Below are 21,141 nucleotides of genomic sequence, written 5' to 3' on the forward strand. Positions count from 1 at the left end.
TGGGCAGAAAGTAAAGGGTATGAAAGCTCAAAGTAGAGTCAGAGGAGTAATAACAGGAATCCCGGTGAAGGAGTCAATTGAAGGAGTGTGTGCAGATATAAAAAATGTGAAGGTCAGCGAGGCGAAACGATTAAAAACAAAAAGGGATGGTGTGATATGTGATAGCCTCTCTATTATGCTTACCTTTGAGGAAGAAAGACTTCCTGAGAAAGTATTTATTGGGTACATGAGCTACGATGTTAAAATGTACATCCCCCCTCCATTAAGGTGCTTCAACTGCCAACGCTATGGGCATGTGGCAGCAGTGTGTAAGGGGAAAATAAGGTGTAGCAAATGTGGTGGGGAACATAAATATGATGAATGTGAGGAAGGGGCAAAGAAAAAGTGTTGTAATTGTGGTGGGGAGCATAGTGCTGCGTATGGTGGGTGCGAGGTGTACAAGCGAATGCAAGATGTGGAAAGGGTTAAAGTATGCCAAGGAATCACGTATGCAGAAGCTGCTAAAAAAGTACCAAGAATGTCTCCAACAGGAGAGGGCAAGAGTAATGACAATGAGGGTTGTAGGAAATGTGACAGGATTCAAGAAGAAACTCTGATAGTGAGTAAAATGGGCTTTGTGCTGTTCATGGCGGAAATCATTAACTGTTCAGCCCAGACGACTAGTCGAACCGAAAGGATTAAGATTATAGTTAAAACTGCTGAAAAGTATCTGGATGTGAAAGGGTTACAGTGGGAAAATATTAGAGAAACCCTTGAGGGAACTCAACAATCACAGTCATGGGGTGGTTCTTTGTAATGGTGTTGATAATACTCCAGTGGAATGCCAGGAGCTTAATTGCGAATGGCCAGGAGTTTAAGAAGTATGTGGAAGATGCTAAGGAGAAGCCAAATGTTATTTGTGTCCAGGAAACATGGTTAATACCCAGACTAGATTTTGTCATAAAAGGGTATAATGCAGTAAGAAGGGACAGGGAAAATGGGAAAGGTGGAGGGGTGTTAACTTTTATACAGAAAGGGCTGCAATATAGGGAAATTAGGAAAGGAGGGGAGGTGGAGCATGTCACTGTGGAAGTATGGGCAAAGGAGGGCAATATTAAAGTGATTAACTTTTATAATCCATGCAAGCAGCTAGAGAATAGCCAGCTTGAGGAAATTTGGGAAGATTTGGAAGGTAGAGTAATTTGGTGTGGTGATTTTAATGCACATAGCACTTTATGGGGTGACAAGGATGACATAAATGGGAGGGTTCTGGAAGAATTTTTAGAAGATAAAGATCTAGTGTGTCTTAACGATGGATCTGGAACAAGGATAGATGTGGCTAGGGGAACAGAGTCAGCAATAGACTTAACTTTAGTTACTAGGAATGTGGCAGATAAATGTGACTGGGAGGTAATAAGAAAGAATACAGTTGGAAGTGATCACTACCCCATAAAGGTAAGTGTAGGTGTGGAGGCAGTGAGAGAGAATGAAGTCAAAGTTGAGAAGTGGATGGTTGAGAAAGCGGACTGGGATAAGTTTGCGGAACTAAGTGAAGAGTGGTTATCATTCAGTGATGGCAGTGAAAATATTGAAGTGTTTACTAGCGAAGTTAGTCTAAGTATTCTAGCAGCAGCAGGTGCAGCTATTCCAAAGTCCAAGCCTAAATGTTTGAACAAAATAGTGCCATGGTGGTCAAGACAGTGTAAAGATGCAGTTAGAAAAAGAAATAAGGCATTTAGGTGTCTTAAAAGAACACACAGTTTTCAGCATTTGATAGAGTATAAGAGTGCGCAAGCAATGGTGAGGAAAACTGTCAAGGGAGCAAAAAGGGAGTACTGGAAGAAGTTTTGTGATTCCTTAGGCAGAACTACCCCTATAGAGAAGGTTTGGGGGATGATCAGGAAAATGAAAGGTAATGGGAGGGAGTATGGATATCCTGTGTTGATTAATGAAGGTGAAAGTGTAACTTCAAGTAAGGACAAAGCAGAAATTATTGGGAGAACTCTAGCTAAAGTGCATAGCTCAGGAAACCTTAGTAGTGAAGAAAAGAAAGGTAGAGAAGAAACTGTTTCTAAATATCAGAATACCTCTGAGAATGAGGATGGGGAAAGGGATAGTCTGAATGCGCCATTCACAAAAGCAGAGTTGAATAGAGCACTGAGGAAATTAGGAAAGTCAGCTCCAGGGAAAGACACCATCTGCTATTCCATGTTAGAGAAGCTAAGTGACAGAGGAAAGGATGTACTGGTTAAATTGTACAATAGGATATGGGTAGAGGGAATCATCCCTAAGGAGTGGAAAGAGTCCATTATTGTACCTATTAAGAAGCCAGGGAAAGATCCCCATAGCCCAAGCAGTTACAGACCAATAGCGTTAACTTCACAGATGGGTAAGACAATGGAAAAAATGATTAATGACAGGCTGACATATTGGGTGGAGTCAAAAGGGTGGCTGCAGTGGTACCAGAGTGGCTTTAGACGGGGAAGGGGTACTATGGACCCAGTGGTGTGCCTAGAGGATGCCATAAGAAAGGCCCAAGTAAATAAAGAAACAGTGGTGGCAGTTTTTTTTGACATAGAGAAAGCCTACGATATGATGTGGACAGAAGGACTTTTAATTAAGTTAAATCAGATGGGAGTCAGGGGAAGGATGTATAGGTGGATCAGAGCTTTCTTATCTGAAAGAACATTGAGGGTGAGAGTAGATGGGGAAATAAGTGGAAGTTTTAGAGCAGAAAATGGCACTCCTCAAGGAAGCATTGTTAGTCCCCTATTATTTGCTATAATGATAGACCAGATATTCAAAGATGTGAGAGGCCCAGATGGAGTAGCGTTGTTTGCAGATGATGGTGCAATGTGGAAAAAGGGGAGGAACATAAAATATATTGTGAACAAGATGCAGGATGCTGTGAATGAGGTGCAACAGTGGGCAGTGCAATGGGGTTTTAGAATATCAATAGAGAAGACTAAGGTTATGTTCTTCTCAAGGAAAAATATTAACCAAGAGTTGAAAATAATGGTGGCTGGTCAAGAACTGGAGAGGGTGGAAACCTTTAAATACCTGGGAGTCTGGTTTGACAAAAGGTTGACATGGGCACATCATATCCAAAAGATGGTAGACAAGGGGAAAAGGATATTAAATGTCATGAGGTGTCTGGGTGGAGTGGATTGGGGTGCCTCTAGGTCAGCATTGGAGACAATGTATATAGGCCTAATGAGATCAGTGTTTGACTATGGATGTATAGCTTATGGGTCAGCCTCAAAGTCAAACTTAAATAAACTTGATGGTATGCATAATCAAGCTATGAGAATCATCAGTGGAGCAATTAAAACATCTCCAATAGCTGCATTGCAAGTGGAGGTGGGGGAGATGCCCCTGCATCTAAGGAGGGACCAGCTGGCGCTGGTATACTGGGCAAATGTCAAGGGACATAAAGAGAACCATATGTCCCAGTCAGTATTAAGGGAATGTCAGGAGAGAGCAAGCATGAAGGTAAAAAGCTATGGGTGGATAATAAAGAATAAGGTGAATGAAATGGGAATTGGTTCTCTAAACATCAGTCCTACTGTGGCATATCCAACAGTACCTCCCTGGATATTAGAGGAAGTGAAGGTGGATCTAGGGCTTTTGGAGGAAAAGAAGGAGGAAGGAGTGGACAAATACAAGGTAAACAGTTATATTACAGAAAAATACAGGCAATGTGTTAAGGTTTTTACAGATGCATCTAAAAGTACTGACAGTAAAGTAGGGGTTTCTTATGTGATTCCTGAAATGGACCTAGCTATAGCGAAAAGACTGAGTGATAACCTAGCTGTGTATACAGCTGAAATGGTGGGCATATGGCTAGCTTTGCTGTGGCTAGAAAGTAGCAACTATATGGAAGCAGTGATTGCCTCAGATTCAAGTGCAGCTCTAATAAGCATCCAGAACTTTCAGTCTGAGTCAAGGGAAGACCTTATAATAGAAATTCTGCAATTAGCATATGGGTTGCAAGCGTCAGGAAGGAGGGTGACGTTCATATGGGTTCCAGCTCATATAGGTGTTGAGGGGAACGAGCTGGCTGATGAACATGCGAAAAAAGCAACAGAAAAAGAGGATATAGACATTAACATCAAATACAGTAAGGCGGAGGTAAAAAGTATGGTTAAGGCTAGGATCACACATAAATGGCAGCATATATGGGACAATGGATGCACAGGGAGACACTTGTATAGAATACAAGGGAAAGTGGGGAAAGGCACACACACTACCAGGTCCAGGTGGGAGGAGAGTGCACTGACAAGATTGAGACTGGGACACACAAGACTTAACAGCACATTATTTGTAATGAAAAAACACGATAGTGGTCTCTGTGAGTATTGCCAGAGTCAAACGCCAGAAACGGTAGAACATGTTATTCTCCATTGCAATAAATACCATCAAGCAAGACAGAGATTGAATGATCAGCTGGTAGCAAATAATGTGTCCTTTGATCTGAAGACAGTATTGCAAAGTAACTCAGGGGATATTTTTGGTTTTTTACTTTCTTTTTTGAAAGATACAAACCTCCTGAAAAGGATATAAAATCTTTTTTTTTGTTCTAATTTGTTTTGTTTTTGTTTGTTTTGTTTGTTTTATTTATTTGTTTATTTGGGTTATACTAGTGCAGACAAAGATCCTTGAATATCCTGAATATCTCTGTAGAGTAGTGAATCCTGTTCCGTACTCCAGTCAAGTGGTGGCGGTAATGCACAAAGAAAAGGTGCCAACCGCCAATAAAATCAGAAGAAGAAGAAGAAGAAGAACTTGTTAACAAGTCTCCTTGGGTAGTGTACTTCTGCAGACGGCCTGTGGAACATCATTACCAATTTAATCACGAACACTAGAACAGGGGTCTTCAAACTCTTTCAGCCTGAGGGAGACACGAGCACCCCCGAGGATTGGCGCTGTTCTGAGCAATATTAACACAGTGGTTAGAAAAAATGCTATTTTTAATGCGTTTGGCTCATCGCCCCTAGCTACTTCACTGTTTGCCCGTGCCAGCGAGTCCACGGCTTAATTGATGTAAGCTATTTTCATTTGAGACAGAGTGATTCAGAGAAACACCCTTCGATGTTTACACTAAACATCTGTTTTGAGATCATCCCAACTAGCAATGCTAGCAATGACGTGTTCAATAGCACGAGTGAAGTGAGGGAAATATATATTATCTTTTCACACCACAAGGTGTTTGTTGAAACCCAAAATGGACATTTTACGTCATCAAATGCTAAAATAACAATCATCTGTTTTTACGTGCTGACGTTGTATACGTTTTTTTCTCCAGTAAACTGTTAGCTACCATTGCTGCATTGCGCTTGAATGGGATTTAGCTAGCTGCTACAAGGTTTGCTAACAAGTTGTTGTCTGCTGCCCTCTGCTCTTGCAGCAATATTGCTCAGAAATGCCCGTGTATGATCAGCTTTACAGTTAGAAATCACATTTAAATAAGCTTCATGGATGCGATATATCATAGCCTACCTGGTGAGCTGACGTTTTTATTTTCTCTGAAGCAGCGGAAAAAAAAATACAATTGTCTGACCCCTTGCAGTACCTCTGCGGACCCCACTAGGGGTCGCGGATCCCCGGTTGAATATCAAATGAATGAATTTCTGTAGTTGAATGCTGAGCACAAGGAATTTCATTACTTATACATTATTTTTATGAGTACATGACAATAAACTTGAACTTGAACTTGAATTAGTTGCTACCCACACTTGGCCAACTCTTAGGCCTTGTTTAGAATTCATTATTAAGTCTTGCCCTTAATTCTTTGTTCTGGTTGTTTCACAGAAAATGCTGCAGATGAACAGTGGTTCTATGGATATGGAAACAGGAGCAATGGCACAGGCAGTTATTTCAGGACTACGTATGATGGATCAAAATTGAGCGATCATGCATTGCCAAGAAATCACAAAGATTATGCAAACCCAGTCCTCTCTGAGGCACTGAAATCAGATTCATCTTACACAGTGACTGTGCAATTTGTTAAAAATCCCTCTGAATTCTGGGTTCAGACGGAATGGGCTATGGATAGACACGATGCAATGCAGATGGAAATGTCTGAAATGTATTACTGTGGGAGAGGAAATGATTTATCCATCCAAAGTCCAAAAGTGGGCATTTTGTGTGCAGCCCTGATCAAGCGTGGTATCTATCGCGCACTTGTCAAAGGAGTCCATGGCACAAAAGTTCAAGTGTATTTTGTTGACCATGGAAATGAGGGAATAGTGGATCAGCAAAACCTCAGGATTCTCTGCCGTGATCACCAAACTCTGCAAGCTCTTGCAATCAAATGCTCCCTCTCTGATATAAGCCCAATTGATCAAGACTGGAGTCAAAAGGCAATAGATTTCTTTGTGGATGAGACTAGACAGATATTGTTGAACATGCATGTTAGTGCACAGTGTCAAGACAAAAACACGATAGAGTTATTTTTCAAGACTGCTGGTCTAAAATCCATCAATGAAATGATGTGGATTGAAGGCCTTGCTGTAAAAGATGTGGCAGATGACCGCTTTTCACCAAGACCAGACTCTGGTTGCTCCACAGCGGAGGGCTCCGGAGAAGACTGGACAGAGGGGGACAGCATGAGAAGCAATGGTACATGTGATTTTGTGAATGGTCATACCAAAACTGTTCTCAAAGAGAATTTATTCACCATTGGAAGGTCTGCCCAAGTTGTCGTTTCTCACGAAGAGGGGCCAGGTAAATTCTGGTGTCAGCTAAGTCAGTGTGTCCTCAGTCTTCAGAGGCTGATGGAAGAGCTACAGAACCACTATGCGCAAAGCAAGCCTGTGCAGCCTAGTGGACCAGACTGTGTGGTTCTTCACCCCCACAGTAGTTTGTGGCACAGGGGGCGAATAGTAAAACTCCACTCCTTCCCGCATGTTGATGTACAACTTGTCGACTATGGTAATACGGTCAGCGTGACCCTTCAAGAGTTGCGGCCTTTAGATTCAGCTTTTGCAGAACTCAAGTGCCATGCTTTTCAGTGCAGATTGGTTGATGCAACATGCCCATCGAAACTGCCCCCTCCAGAATGGACTGGGTCTGCTGTGACTGAATTCTGCAATTTCATCCATTCTGCACCAGCGTCCACTCTGAAATGCACAATATATGGAATAATGTATGATTCAGAAGGCACTGTGAACAATCTGGTGGATCTAGCATCTTCATCGTTTACTTTTGTTCAGTCCCAGAGTGCCTCCGCTTCCATATCCCAGAGAGACCCAAAAGAGTGCTCGGCTCCTGAAATGAAGGAAGGGTCCCAGGAAAAGGTCTGGATAACCTGTGTTAAAGATGTGCATCAATTCTATGGCCAACTGGTGAGGCACTCTGATGAAATTGAAAAACTCAATGAAAAGATAGAATTGTTCTGTCGTCAGCCACATGGTCTCAAATGCTCCCTTTCTCCTGGTTCCCCATGCTTTGCAAAGTACAGTGATGGTCAGTGGTATAGAGGACGGGTGAAAATAACACAACCTATCCTTTTGGTGCATTTCCTTGACTATGGCGACATTATAGCTGTAAAACAATCAGACATACTCCCTGTTCCTGATGATGCAAGTGAGATCATGTCCTTTCCAGTTCAAGCCGTGGAATTTAATTTGTCAGATGTGCCCGTAGACACAAACAGTGAAGTCAATAAATGGTTTGACAATAATGCCACTGGCCAACGCTTCACAGTTAAAGTGTTGGAAAAATATCCTGATGGAAAGTACACAGTGGATCTCTATGACGGTAAATTAAATGTGAGCAAGGCAATCAAGGACAAGGCGCAAAGAACAAGACCGGGATCTCTCAAAGTACCGGACCATCCTTCACTGCTGCATGGTCCATCTACTGCTGGAGAGCACAAAATGTCAGACCAGAGTGCACCATTTATAAACAGGAACCAGCATAAAGGCAGCCATGTTCATTCTGGGCCATGTTCTATCTCCCTTCCCAAACTGAATGATCTTCCTGACCAACTCATTACACCAGATGTTGAAACAGAAGTCTATGTTTCCCATGTAAACTCACCAGACAGTTTTTTTGTCCAGTTGGTGGAGGATGAAGACCAGATTCATTCTCTTGTGGAGCAGGTAAATGTGGACCAACCAAGCAGTGACCCTGTGGGTGTGAGTACTTTACAGGAGGGCGATGTGGTGGGTGCCATATTCCCTGAAGATGAGTCCTGGTACCGGGCAGTCATCAAGAAGGTGAACAGCGATAGCTCAGTCCTTGTGGAATTCATTGATTTTGGTAACCAAGCAACTATTACATCTAACCAGATGAGGCGCCTAGAGAAGAGTTTCCTGGAAGTCCCTAAACTCTGTGTCCACTGCTGCCTTTATGCTGGTTCCAGTTTACTGTCTGCTAAAGAATGGATGATTAAATTGAGAGAAACAACTGCTGATGGAGAAGCTAAGAAAATTAGCTGTGTTTTCATCAAAAAGTTTGGCCTTGCCTGGAAGATCCGTCTGCTTGATTCTGATGTTGCTGAACTCATAGATCAAAGGTCCCAAGATTCTGCTCTGATGGTTCTGTGAGGAGTACATCAGTGTTGGAACCAACAGCAGGTAAAATACTAAACTGACTACTTTTTCCATTGAGCGTATTAATATTGACTATATTTGTTCTTATGTTAATGGATAACTGTTAACTGATCTATATTTGTATCTATTTACAGTGATCGGCAGTACAGTAGCTTACAACTTGCAATGAAGCTACTAGCTTAACATTTCTCAGCTTGGTGGTAGCGTAGCTATTTTATGAAGCCGATAGTTTTTCAATAGCTTCTGTTTTTGTTGCCATGTAGTACAGTAGCTTTTACAGAAGCTACATTTTCCAGAGCATTTGTGGCGCTCACAGTATAGCTTCCTTCTGGCTGCCCATACATTAAAGTGTAGTTCTATTCAACAGATCTTTCATTTTTTGTATTAGTTTTTATTTGTACATGCAGTGATCACCTGAGTGGGTTGCCTATAATTGTACTTTTAACATTTCAGCCAAGTGGGATGAAACTGGGATAATCAAGAGAGGGGTAAGCTTTTACAGGCAGAAATCCACCCACACAATCAAGATGCAAACATGCAAACATGCACACATGCACAGTTACATACTCTATTCCTTTGCTGTTGCACTTTAAATTCAGTGAAGGAGTTTTGAGTTGGCTTGCTGTTTATCCTGCAAACTTAAGAAATGCCCAAATGGAGCATGACCAAGGGCCATATCTGTGCACACTTTCTCAGTACCTGCCTTTTGCTAAATGTGAAGTCTTTCCCCCCCAAATTGATTTAGGAGGGTAACAATCAAGAGTTATTGTTTTTGAACTGAACATATGTTGTAGTCTACATGTGTGAATAAAGTTAACTACTGTATCTGTGTGAGTAATATTGGCTAGGTCATTGAAATAGCACTGACTTGCCATGAAGCTGGTTTACTTTTTGTAAAAATAGCTATATTTTGTCTAGATGAAGATTGTGTAGTTAAGTAACTGGTAGCTCGGCTCATTTTCTAAGTAACCTGCCCATCACTGTATAGCCTATTTATATTGGAGTTTTTTTCTGTTTTCTTTAGGCAGCATCACCACCTCATCGGATGAGGTAGTCATCGGGATCAAAATTCTGCGACAACCACTAATGAATATGTTTTGAATTATTTGATTTCTAAAGGCACTTTACCGGATTCAAATGATGGTTATGACAAACTTTTAATATATGTAGGCCTATGCATTTGGAAATTTAAATCAGATTCTTGAGAGCTGTCCGGTTTTAAAGCAAGTTGTTGAGTGTGGCTGTACAGTACATGAAATGTTTAAATAAAACCTAATATGTATGACGTCTGACACTTTAGTCTTAAGCCCTTTACTGTAACCTTGAAGTTATTATTGTCACAAATCTGAAGTGGGGGTGCATTCTAGTAGATCGTCTGCAGGCGGCAGTGACGGACTGTTCTGCAAGTTATGTGGGGCGAATTTTGTTATGTCAAGGAGTACCCAGATCTATTCACACCGCACAGAAATTGGCATGGCTAACTTGGGACCTAGTTTTACAAGGTAGCTTAGGCCTATATCATATAATGTATATATATTAAAATCTCGAAAGAGACAAATGAATGTCCATCTTAGTCCACCTTATCCTGCAAGGTTACGAACGCAACTGGCAACGCCAAGACACAAACATTGTAACTAAGGAAGAGACGGATGTTGAAGTAGGAGAGGTAAGCCTGGCCTTGTGATAATAATTTGGGATGGCCTACTTTTTGAGTTATTTGATATTTAATTTCCTCCTACCTTAGTACTTTTCTGACGCGCCATTAAACTGCATAGTAATGAAAGTTGAGGTAGGCCTAAATGCAATCGTACCCTTCTCCTTTTTTCAGAACTACAGACGGCGTGTTATGTCACCTAAAATAAATATTAAGTGACCTTGAATATGGGCGCGCTTTGTTTGATTCATTCATTAGGCTAACTGCTGCATAGGGCTTTTTTTGGGTAATTTATTTGACTACTAGGCCTATATCTGTAAATTGTTTGCAAAATTGACTGACTGATTAAGATCAAGAGGTATTTACGGTGTTGTGCAGTGACTGCAGTCCAAAGTTTTGCTTGTTTCTTCATGTGTGGTTGTCCTGTCCTGCCTGGGCAGCCTTAAAGTGATGTCAGAACTCCATCAGGCTGCAGCATCAGGGAATACTGATCTAGTAGAGGACATTCTGAGGCAGAACAGATATGATCCCAATCAGAGGGATGTCGATTGGAACAACAAGACTCCATTGCACTGGGCTGCTGCTCGAGGTAAACTGTTAATTTACCAATTCAATCTGGGGTGTCCTCAGGTTAACTTACATTTTGCCAATGTTTGAAGAAGATTCATCATAAAAGCTGTAATAGGCATTTGGTGATACCAAAGACTGACAGGTGAAGAAATCTGATGTTTGTCTCCATGTGAAATCGAACTGTTTGCCACATCACTGTCACATTACTCCGTTTTGTCTCTCAGGTCAGGCAGAGATGGTGCGTGTCCTGATCGAGCATGGAGCTCGGCCATGTCTTTGTACAGAGAGTGGATGGACTGCAGCTCACTATGCAGCAGAGGCCGGGCGACTCCAGGTGCTGCGGATGCTCCATTTCTTCCATGCACCTCTGGACAAAGAAGACTGCTGTGGGGACAAGCCCATCCGGATTGCGGATATTTATGGCCACAAGGAATGTGTGCAGTTCCTTAAAAGGTACAGTATGGAGCACCGATTTAGCTTTAGGGTCTGTCTTTTGTGACCCAGGCCTACTCTAGAGCTACCTTATCCACATTTTTACTAATTTCATTTTCACCAAAGAGATTAATAATGAGCACTAATCATTACACGTCTGGCTTATTACAAAACACGTCTGCTGCCCTTTCTACAGAGCAGAGGCGGAGCACCAGGAGTATCGCCGTTCAGCTTTGCTATCAGGATTATCTCTGGATGACACAGATGAAGAATGGGAGGATCAAAAGAAGGCCACAGACCACCAAAGGATGCCAAAGAGTATGAAGGCAAACCCGCCACAGATGAAATCAAAGATTAACACTTAGGTATGAATCTGACTTTGCATAATGAATTATTTACTCTATATGCAGTATATACTGTGACACATGTGATGCTGGATGCTGAATACCAAACCTGAACCTTTTATTTTGTAACATTAGTCCAAGTCATTCAAATTAATTCCTTAAAATCTCAATCTAAATATTTTGTAGTATTTACATTTCCAACAATGCATTCTTGACACACATGCAAATTATACCTGTCTGGTGAAAAATAGGCTTTTAAAAATTGTGACAAGGAACCTGTCTGCAGATGCCAGTGACTTCTCTGTGGAATCTTAAACTGAGCATAAAAACATGAGTGCAGTCACCCTAAAAAATAACATTCATGCAGTATCCACTATATTTATTCCACAATTAACAGGTCTATGTGTCTGGAGTATATTAGTGTGATCACGGCCAAATCTGAGCTCTGCTTATGTCGTGCTGATGCTTTTTGTATCTCTTGCACATGACTGAATCTTAAAGAAATACTATGGAACAATTTGTGACTTTCTGAAGAATGTTTAACATGTGCGACTTTTTTGTATTCATTTTAATAATTTTCAATAATTTTGATGCAATTTGGTCACATGAAGAGCAGATAACCACACCTGTTCCACTATCTTTCCATGTATGTGCTATAGATCAGTGGTCATTACAGGACAATATTAACAACAGTAAAATCAATTGACCAAAGTCAAGTAAGATCACCAAATCAATTGACATCAACTCAAATTCCACTCTTTCTGTTAAAGAATTATAGAAAACTGTTTTATTTGTACAGTATATGGCCAGAATATTTGTGATATTGGTGTTACCCAAAATCTTGGTACACCAGATACTGGTACATATTGTTAATAGTCATTACAAAGTTATTTACAAATGAAGGTGCAATGTGTTTGTTGTCAGAAATGAAAGTACAGTATTTATACACCTATTGTAATATTTATTTAGTTCTGAAGTAACAGGGAAGATATAATGTTTCTAAGTATTCATTTGTAGTTATATCTTATGTGCTCAGGAGTGTATATTGGTATCAACTACACATTGCAAGGACACAGACACCATGGAAATCAGAGGCATGTTTGCACTGCAGATTGAGTTAATGAAACAGCGCCACTCATAAACTCATATTAGATTAACAACAGCATTATGTCTAACAGAAAAGTAGAGGAACTGAGGAAAGCAAAGGGTATTGATGATTATGATGCCACAAGACTGGGTGTTATTTCTTTTTGACGGAGCTTTGATTGGAGGTCTTGGAGGTGGAGAGCTCGCCTCCGGATGTTTTATAAACCTAGCAATGGGAGGGTATTGAGTGAATTATTTATAGCCAGTTTCGCAAACTGTATCTTTGCTCTCTACCTCAAAATATCAGTTTATCAGACTGCCATTTTCTTCCATAGTGTCTTATCACATTCTAGACATACATTTCATGTGAAATATTGTTCTCACCTTTGAATTGCATCTCATTATCTCAGACAGCTGGTCTCGAACCTGTACAACACAGCATTATGCAGCAGATGAACAATTAAGATAAATTAATTAAATTGTCTGTTTTTTTTAATGTAAATAATGATTACAAATACCTTTTTTTCTCCCAGGCAAGCAGTAAGAAGAATGAATAACCCCTGAAATTCATGGACAGCACAAGAAGTCACATATAACATGGTACCAATACCCTCTAAAGTAATTGTTATAACACAAATGTGGAGCCTTACCTGAAATGCATTGCACACCGTAAAAGCATAGTTCACAATCTCAGACATGGGTGTTGAAGTGTGGTCAGTCACCAGAACAGCGAATCCAAAAACCCATGTCACTCCAAAGATTGGAGTTAGGAAGATCACAGCTTTAAGGATGCTTCTGATGACTTCTTTGTCATCTTGAGTACTGCCTTCAGACACAGCTGGTGTCAACAGTTTTGCAATTACCACCAGCATGGACATCACATTAATGGAAACAATGATGCCAACTGGCATCACGAAGGCAAAGAAAGACCCTTGAAAACCACCCTCATACTTCAGCCAGCAGGTTGAGGCTAGGTAGTAAGAGTCTTCTTTGCCGTTATCATAGGCAATGACCGTCAAGACCACGATAATCAACGGACAGATATAGCCGACGGTGAAGGACGCCCCTAAGTAGACCTTCTTCCTCAGCCTCTGGAATATGAAAATCAGGGAGTGGAGTAGCACCAAGCTTAAGCACAGCATCCAGAAAAACATGGCCAGGAAACAGTAGTGCTTCACGACGACAAGCCAGCGGCACCATTGGGAAGGGGCGGACTGTGGAAACGACGTGGCCAAGAAACTGCTGTCGGCAAGCAGCAAGCAGAGCGAGATGTTGACTATGGCCGTGTGTCGAAAATGGCCAATGCTTGACTTGACCACGGCATTCCACACAACAAACTCGATCACGAGGCACACAAAGAGAGAACCTACAGACACAATCAGCCCTGCATGGGTTAGTTGGTCAATGAAGGGGATGTCGACCGGGTATTTGGACATCAACACTGTGAAAGATGCTCCTTTATAACTGTTGGATCTGGTATTTCCAGAAGGGACTTCACATTCACAGATTTCTGGGTTGCTGGCGCCGCCCCACGTGCATGTATCTTCGGACCATCTGTTTTCATTTGGCACCCAGACCACACAGTACAACTTATGGTTCTTGGTTCGATTCACATGTTTAAACTTAAGTGTGACATTTATGGCTTTTGAAGAATTAGGCCTAACTGATAGCACTGGTTGTCCACGGTTGTCCAGGTCAGTTTTATTGTCAATTTGAAGTGGCAGGAGTTCTCCTAGAATTAGGAAGCCAGTGGCCAAAATGGGATTGTTCTTCTCGGGAACCGACAATCCGACGTTGAAGACTTCGACACCTAATCCATTAAATTGTTTGAGGTTGATGTTTGGTGTTTCATCTTTTTCACTAACTGAGATGTTTGCTCGATCTAATAATCCATTAACATTAAGCAGGTATTCAGCGGCTGTTTTACCATCCCAGGAGCTCTTCAGTGTGTCATTTATAATGTTGCTTGCAGATTTCAGAAAATCCTAAAATGAACAAATAAAATGAAGTATTCTTTTGTCATTCAAAAATGTCTTTTCATTTAGCATGTGAGACTTACTGAAACAACATATGAATGTAGCCTAACCCTAGTAGCCTATACCTTTTGCCTTCAAGACATCTATGAAACTACAATAAAAACAAGTGATTGAAACAGAAAACCGATATAACCAAGAAGACTTCAGAGTACTACAGACTTTGCGATTGAATATGTTTTCCTGCTACTGCATGAATGTCATGCTGTTAAACTGTCTTCATAATTATAATGGATAGCATGAGAAGGATGAAGCATTGCTATACTTACAGGTAGCACAGTTTTCTCAATTGCTTGTTTCTTAGCCAAGGTAACGTTGAGCATTGTTCGAAAAATCAACACTGATGTTTCGATGTTAGCTGTGGTATCTATGCTTTTTTGTGTTGATATCCTCATGTCCTTAAAAACCTTTGGAGCTGTTAATGCGAAATTCCCAAGGCCTCTCTGAAGGTCCTGTAAAGACACAATGTTGCTAGCTGTGAAAGTGTATGATACAGATGAAACTCTGAAAATGCTTGTCTTTGTGAGCAAGATGTGTTTCTGGCATCGAAGTAAAATAAACATATATTTTCCAAAAATCAATGCAATTTCTTCTCAGCTAAATATAGGTTGTACATGGTTTGCAAAGGGTAGCATTTACTTTATATGATTTTTTCTGCATTGTAACAATGTTCACATCTTAACACAACACAAGACAATGTGCCTCTGACATGAGAACATACAAAACACCACAGCGTGGCTCCAGCTGGGGCACGCCGGCGACACAGGTTTGATTCCCATCCTTTCCGGAACCCACCCTATCCCACTCGCTTCCTGTCATTCTCCACTGTCCTGTCTGATTAAAGTCATAAAAAAGCCCCAAAAATATGCAAAAACCCCCCACTACTGCTTAGTGTAAGTGTAATGCAGTGACACAAGTATATTACCAAAGCTAGTCCAGATACATCGCCCAGGTCAATGTTTACACATTTCGAGATCTCCTGCGCATAGTTTCCATTGGCCCGGCATAGCCTGGTCCTTTCCCCTCTTTGCTCACCCTCACAAGGCAGTCTGGCCTCATGATCTGCCTTGGCTGTAGGCCAGTCTCCTTCCGTTTTACAGACCTTAGTGTCGCCTGATTTGAGCAAGAGGACAACTCGGTGAGCAGTGGACATGCGTAGCGTTCAATGTTTATGACTATTCATTAATGTCCTACAACTTCCTCCTGCTAGATGTAATGTGATACTTGTGATGTTTGCCAGGCATAGAGTTAATTCCTTATTCTTTTGTAAGGATTTAAATGTCCCATATCTTAGTGACAAGTTACTTTTCTTACATGTTTGGGATGCTTCTTAATATCTTGGATGGCTCATAGAAAGTGTTGAGGCAGGTTTATAGCATGGTATAGTATAGGTTTATGCAGTGGAGAGAACATGTATTTGATACCATGCTAAAGTTGCCTAAAAAGGGGAATATAAAATCATCATTTGACAATTCATCTTAATGCTTAAATTAAAATGAGTAATAATCAAACCGCTAAGGACACCAATTTTCTTTGTGATTGAAGAATGTATCGTAAATAGATAAATGGAAAAACACCATGCCAATCTCTAGCAATATGGTGAACGGTATGTGATGATGTGGGGCTATTTTAATTCCAACGGCCAAGGGAACTTGATCAGGATGCATAATATCCTGGATCCATGAAATAGCTGGCCTTTAAATATAAACATCTGGTTGCCCCTATGTTAACCCTACTGTATGTGATAAATTCCCATAGGGTTACATGGGAGGTCAAATACTTCCTTCCCCCTAGCATTTGAGGAAGAACATTTATTTATGTATGATATATTCTTCAATCACAAAGAAAATTGGTGTACTTAGCGGTTTGATTTTTACTCATTCTTTGAATTATGACATTAAGATCAATTGTCAAATGATGATTTTATATTCCTCGTTGTAGGCAACTTTAGCATGGTATCAAATACATGTTCTCCCCACTGCATGTATAGTCCCTGATGGCATATAGTGTCACTATATGCCATCAAAATAAATTTGCCTGCAAAAAATGTTACATAGTAGCCTATTGCTTCAAAACAAGCTTGTAAAATTGATACTTGACTTAATTAATGAATTAATTGACTTTAAGAATCTGCATATTATTTGAAATTAGGACCACGTGAGGGACTGACTTACTGTAGATGACAGGAATGGTATGGAATGTGCCCTGAGTTTGATTCTCTGTGTTTGTGAAATTACATGAAACAGTGATGTCAGTTTTGGATTTACAATCTACGGTTTTGATGATGCTGTATGAGCGGCGATAACTGTCAAATTCTGAAAGAAAACAAGCAAGGTCAAAGGTTAGGATTTCATTCACATCAACAACTATAATAATCTAGGAAATAAATGTACCACTGGATTTATATTCTAATGTACAGAACGGATGGAATCATGGTAGCCATATTACATGAAAAAGCCATACTGTGCTTAGGTAACTTACTGTTCTCTCCAGGGATGAAGTCAGAGTCTTCCCACTTAAGGTCATATTTTTCAGTTGTATTTTTAATGTCACAAGTCACTGTTACTTTCTTAGAACTAGAATCTTTGCAGCTGGGAAATTGAGGCTCATTAAATATTTTGATCTCAGGCAGGAGGGCTATATCTAAAAAGGCACTAGCTTGGTGTGACACTATATCCTGCTTAAATTCACATATGTATAAACCTGAAAATAAAAATGACAGATGAACAATAACTTAAAGATAACTTCAAACCTTACCACAGAAGAAGATTTGATTTTACTGCATTAAAAAAAAACACCTTTGCAAAATGCAACGTGCATACCTCTCCAGACACTCGATGTTTTTGTAATGTTAATTGTGCTAATTTTATTTATATGTTCCAGTGTCACTTCAGTCCCTCCATGGATTTCTGTTTCTTCCTCTCTGCCCTCCCTCTTCAAGAACCATTTCCAAGCATCCCCATAGAGTCCATTGGTTTTGCAGCTAAGAATCACACCTGTATTAGATTTCACTCTACCTGTTGGTGCTGTCATAATGACAAAACCTGTGAGACATGAAAAAGGGAGGGGGGTTGGAGAAGTAGGCAAGTTATAACACTGAAAACCACAGTTACATTTTGTTCATATCAATGTACATGTTAGTAAGGACAGAGTGTGAATAACAAATACCCTCTGTAGTAAGTTCAGCGTCTCCATAATCTTTCTGTAACTTTTCAGTTATATTACCAATGCCCTGTATGTCTTCATTGGAATCAAAAGTCATCCTGAAATCTACTTTGACCGAGCCCTTCCTGGCGATACAAGAGAAATGGTTAGTTTCATCCCGTTTTAACCAACAGATATGTGAAATGATCTGAAATGACATGGGGATATGTGTTCACCTGAATTGTAGAATGGTCAGGGAATTAAACCATTTCAGTTTACTGTATTCTTTTGAAAACTGAAAGAAACAGTGGTTAGTTGATTAAATAAGTTGCCACATTGTCTGTGATACTACAACTAGATTTATTTATGGGTTACAATAAGTAATAGGTAAAGAAGAAGAAGAGATCATAAAGACATTAGTTATGAATGTCAGGCCAATGTATGAACCAGCCTTGGCAAGAGGATGCCTTTTTGTCAATATGGGCCTCACAATGCAGTGTTACTACCACTAGATGGTAGTATAGTCTTGGCCTGTAGATCATGTGTGGGAGCCCGAAAGTGCCATCAGTTTAGTCATGATTTAGACCCTGTTTTCTTGAGATATTGACATATTGCCTTTATCTAAAGACAAACACATTTTGTTTTCCTAGGATAGCAACATAATATATTGGAAAACAATACATAACAGCTAAAACAACTATAGGTCTAGCAGTAGGGAATCAGAAACCAAGTCTCCCAAGACATCCTTGACAATCTGATCGATTAGCAATAGCAATAATAGAAATGCTGTTAGATCTTATTTGCATCCTAAAAGTAGAAAGCAAGCTAGGTTTACTATTTTCAAATGTTGCATGTGGATATTCTCTCCAATAAGGCAATTTCAGCAGCCAATAGAACTTTAAAAAATGTGGTAAACTGATGCAGACATAATATTTTCCCGATGTACAATGAACAATAAACAATGTTTAGTTATCTCAAGATAATCTTGATCAAATTCAATAAAACCAGTTCAAAATTGTAAATAAATTGATGCCAAGGGCTTCCATAAACATGAAATATGCCACAGAGAGAAGCATATCTAAATCAGTTTATTAGGAGCATAATATAATTATTTTTGAATGAATTCTGTTAAAAATGGAATTAGTCAACCAATACTTGGGTTTTTATTTTATATACTTGGGACAAAGACGGATTTCAATGAAACCCATGAATAGGACTTCCTGCTTTCAATGATGTTAAATGATGATTTTTACATCATTGAAAGCAAGAAGTCCAACATCGAAATCCGTATTTTTCCCAAGGCAAACTGAGGGAATGATGAACGACCATTCAAAAACATGGTTTTCTAAAGATACAAAGCTTATGCTAATCGGTGAAGTGTCCCTTTAAATACATTGTAGGCCTATGTGTTGATTTTATTTTGGGGGGATTATCATTTAATGCACAACATAAAAACAAATGTTTGATTCATCTTTTGTCAAAAGAACCAGTAAAAGGGTCCTACCTCCCGAGTTAGCTCATCGCTCAGTTCCTGAAATTCTTTAGATTCTCGATTTGTGTAGTCATTGCTGTAAGTCTTATTTTGATAGACAATCGTTCCATTGACTGAAACTGGTATGGGTAGTTGAGGGAGAAAACAGTGTGTGAAAATGGATGTGTTCAATGCATCATTTATTACAACAGAAACACAATTTTCACACGAGGCTAATAACTATCAAAGCAGACGTATGGGGAAGAAGGAGATCAAACAGGAGCTGCAAATGAAAGCAAACTAGGCCTACCTCTCTTTTCAGGGAGACACTCTGGCCCATCTTCAAAGTTTGGTTGACATTCACATTCGCTTGATTTCGGTTTACAGTCTGTATAGAGCAGAAACAATTGTAGCTTCATAGATTAATCAAAATTCTCAACTAGGCTACAAAAATCAATAAACCTGATATCATGACTTATAGTAACATATCAGATGTACTTGTACCAAACTGCACCATTTCAAAATGTAATTAAAAAAATAATGTATAGGAATCAACTACAATTACCTTTAGTGCGAATAATGTTACTAATTTCTTCTGTATTAAACGGCAGTTTTGTGAAGCCACTCAGCAAAGCTGTTAAGTTGTCGTTAGCCCCGTCCTCAATGCTTAATACAGCATTCAGTGCTTGATAGTAATTTTCTGGTGGAAGTAATAACACAAAATTACCAATCCATACAACAACATGATACTGCATACTGTTCCAATAATGCATCGCTGTAATAACAGGTATTTAAAGGCACAGTCTGTGACTGGCGAAAGGTTGTTGATATTTGAACTAAATGAATAGACATTCCCTTCTGTGCTTTTGAGGTATTGTGTTGACTGGATGGAACTGTGTCTGGCTCGGTCACAGTGTCAATCTCCTATTTACAGAGCTAGGGATGTGTAGGAGCACCTGAACTTTTTGGATTGCGCACACAACTTGCAGCTATAGACTGTGAGAAGCTCTTTGTTGAATTCGACCCAAAAAAAAGGAATGAAATTATCTTACCTGCAGAGGTAATCTGATCAAAACAGTTTGATAAAAAGAAATATATATATTATTAGTTCATGAAGTAATACACTGCAACAGTATAATATAGGCTACACAGTGTACAGATATGGTATATAGTATATTGTTTTATGGCAGCCAAAGATGTAGACTACTTACATATGCATTGAAAAGAAGCAAGACATTCAAGCTCATCATAAGGAACAGCTCCATAAATATAGATATTGACTGAATACTCCAAGCAAAAATATCCAACTGAAAAAAAAAAAAAACAGTGCACAAAAATCAATCCACCGTTTTAGTTAAAAAAGGAAATTAATCACTTAGGATGCTGTTGAGGGATTGAAGATATATCCAGCATATCAACATGTGAACATCATCTGTCTCTGGTTTCTGAACTGATGCTTCATAGTTCCTGTAAGTTTAGACCTATCATTACCATATGCAAATAAGAAGCCTGTTGCAAGGAAAAGTCTCATCATTTGCATTTGGAGATGACAAATGCAGCTTTCTCATATTAGGCTAACATTAAAAACCACATATTTGACTGTCAAATGGCTATGACATGGCCTGATATCTGGGTCATGCATGTGTTTGTGTTTGTGTTTGTGTGTGTGTGTGTGTGTGTGGGGGGGGGGGGGGGGGGGGGGGGGGTCTAGTTTGAAATTGTTTGGACAAGCCTACGAAATGCAAAATAAATATTAAGATAAAAGAAGCGCTATTGACTTTCACTGCTCTAGAAGCCACTCCTCTGTCTGTGTGTTTGTGTTTTTCGCATTTCTGTGTGGACTTTAGGCTTTTTTCTGTGTGTATTTACC

General features: G+C 39.9%; 2 protein-coding genes across 5 annotated transcripts in view; one reads left to right on the forward strand and one right to left on the reverse strand.

Moving 5' to 3' along the window:
• Positions 1-13,502, forward strand: part of LOC134067214 (ankyrin repeat domain-containing protein 66) — a 14,879-nt gene extending 1,377 nt beyond the window's left edge. For 3 of the 4 annotated variants that reach the window (XR_009936485.1, XR_009936486.1, XR_009936484.1), the window contains exons 2-4: positions 5,791-8,561; positions 8,991-9,025; positions 9,562-9,836. Coding sequence is in view for 1 of the 4 variants with exons in the window: in XM_062522346.1 (XP_062378330.1) it covers positions 10,642-10,780; positions 10,986-11,214; positions 11,390-11,558 (537 nt within the window). In the remaining 3 variants the exon portion in view is untranslated. Of the gene's footprint in view, positions 1-5,790; positions 8,562-8,990; positions 9,026-9,561; positions 10,204-10,631; positions 10,781-10,985; positions 11,215-11,389; positions 11,559-13,156 lie in introns of those variants that run through there. The other variant, XM_062522346.1, reaches the window with a different exon arrangement.
• adgrf3a (adhesion G protein-coupled receptor F3a) lies at positions 12,131-20,330 on the reverse strand. Its single transcript, XM_062522347.1, has 15 exons — positions 20,324-20,330; positions 19,837-19,971; positions 19,582-19,659; positions 19,305-19,411; positions 18,037-18,095; positions 17,825-17,946; positions 17,479-17,700; positions 17,138-17,359; positions 16,831-16,971; positions 15,582-15,769; positions 14,926-15,108; positions 13,274-14,608; positions 13,142-13,183; positions 13,008-13,049; positions 12,131-12,849 (listed from the first exon to the last, which is right to left on the reverse strand). The coding sequence occupies exons 6-15, from the start codon at positions 17,916-17,918 to the stop codon at positions 12,778-12,780; spliced, it is 2,541 nt and encodes an 846-aa protein (XP_062378331.1). The 5' UTR covers positions 17,919-17,946; positions 18,037-18,095; positions 19,305-19,411; positions 19,582-19,659; positions 19,837-19,971; positions 20,324-20,330; the 3' UTR covers positions 12,131-12,777.
• Between the last annotated feature and the right edge of the window lie 811 nt (positions 20,331-21,141).

Source organism: Sardina pilchardus, chromosome 20 (assembly GCF_963854185.1).
Source record: "Sardina pilchardus chromosome 20, fSarPil1.1, whole genome shotgun sequence".
In the NCBI taxonomy this organism is placed as follows: Eukaryota; Metazoa; Chordata; class Actinopteri; order Clupeiformes; family Clupeidae; genus Sardina; species Sardina pilchardus.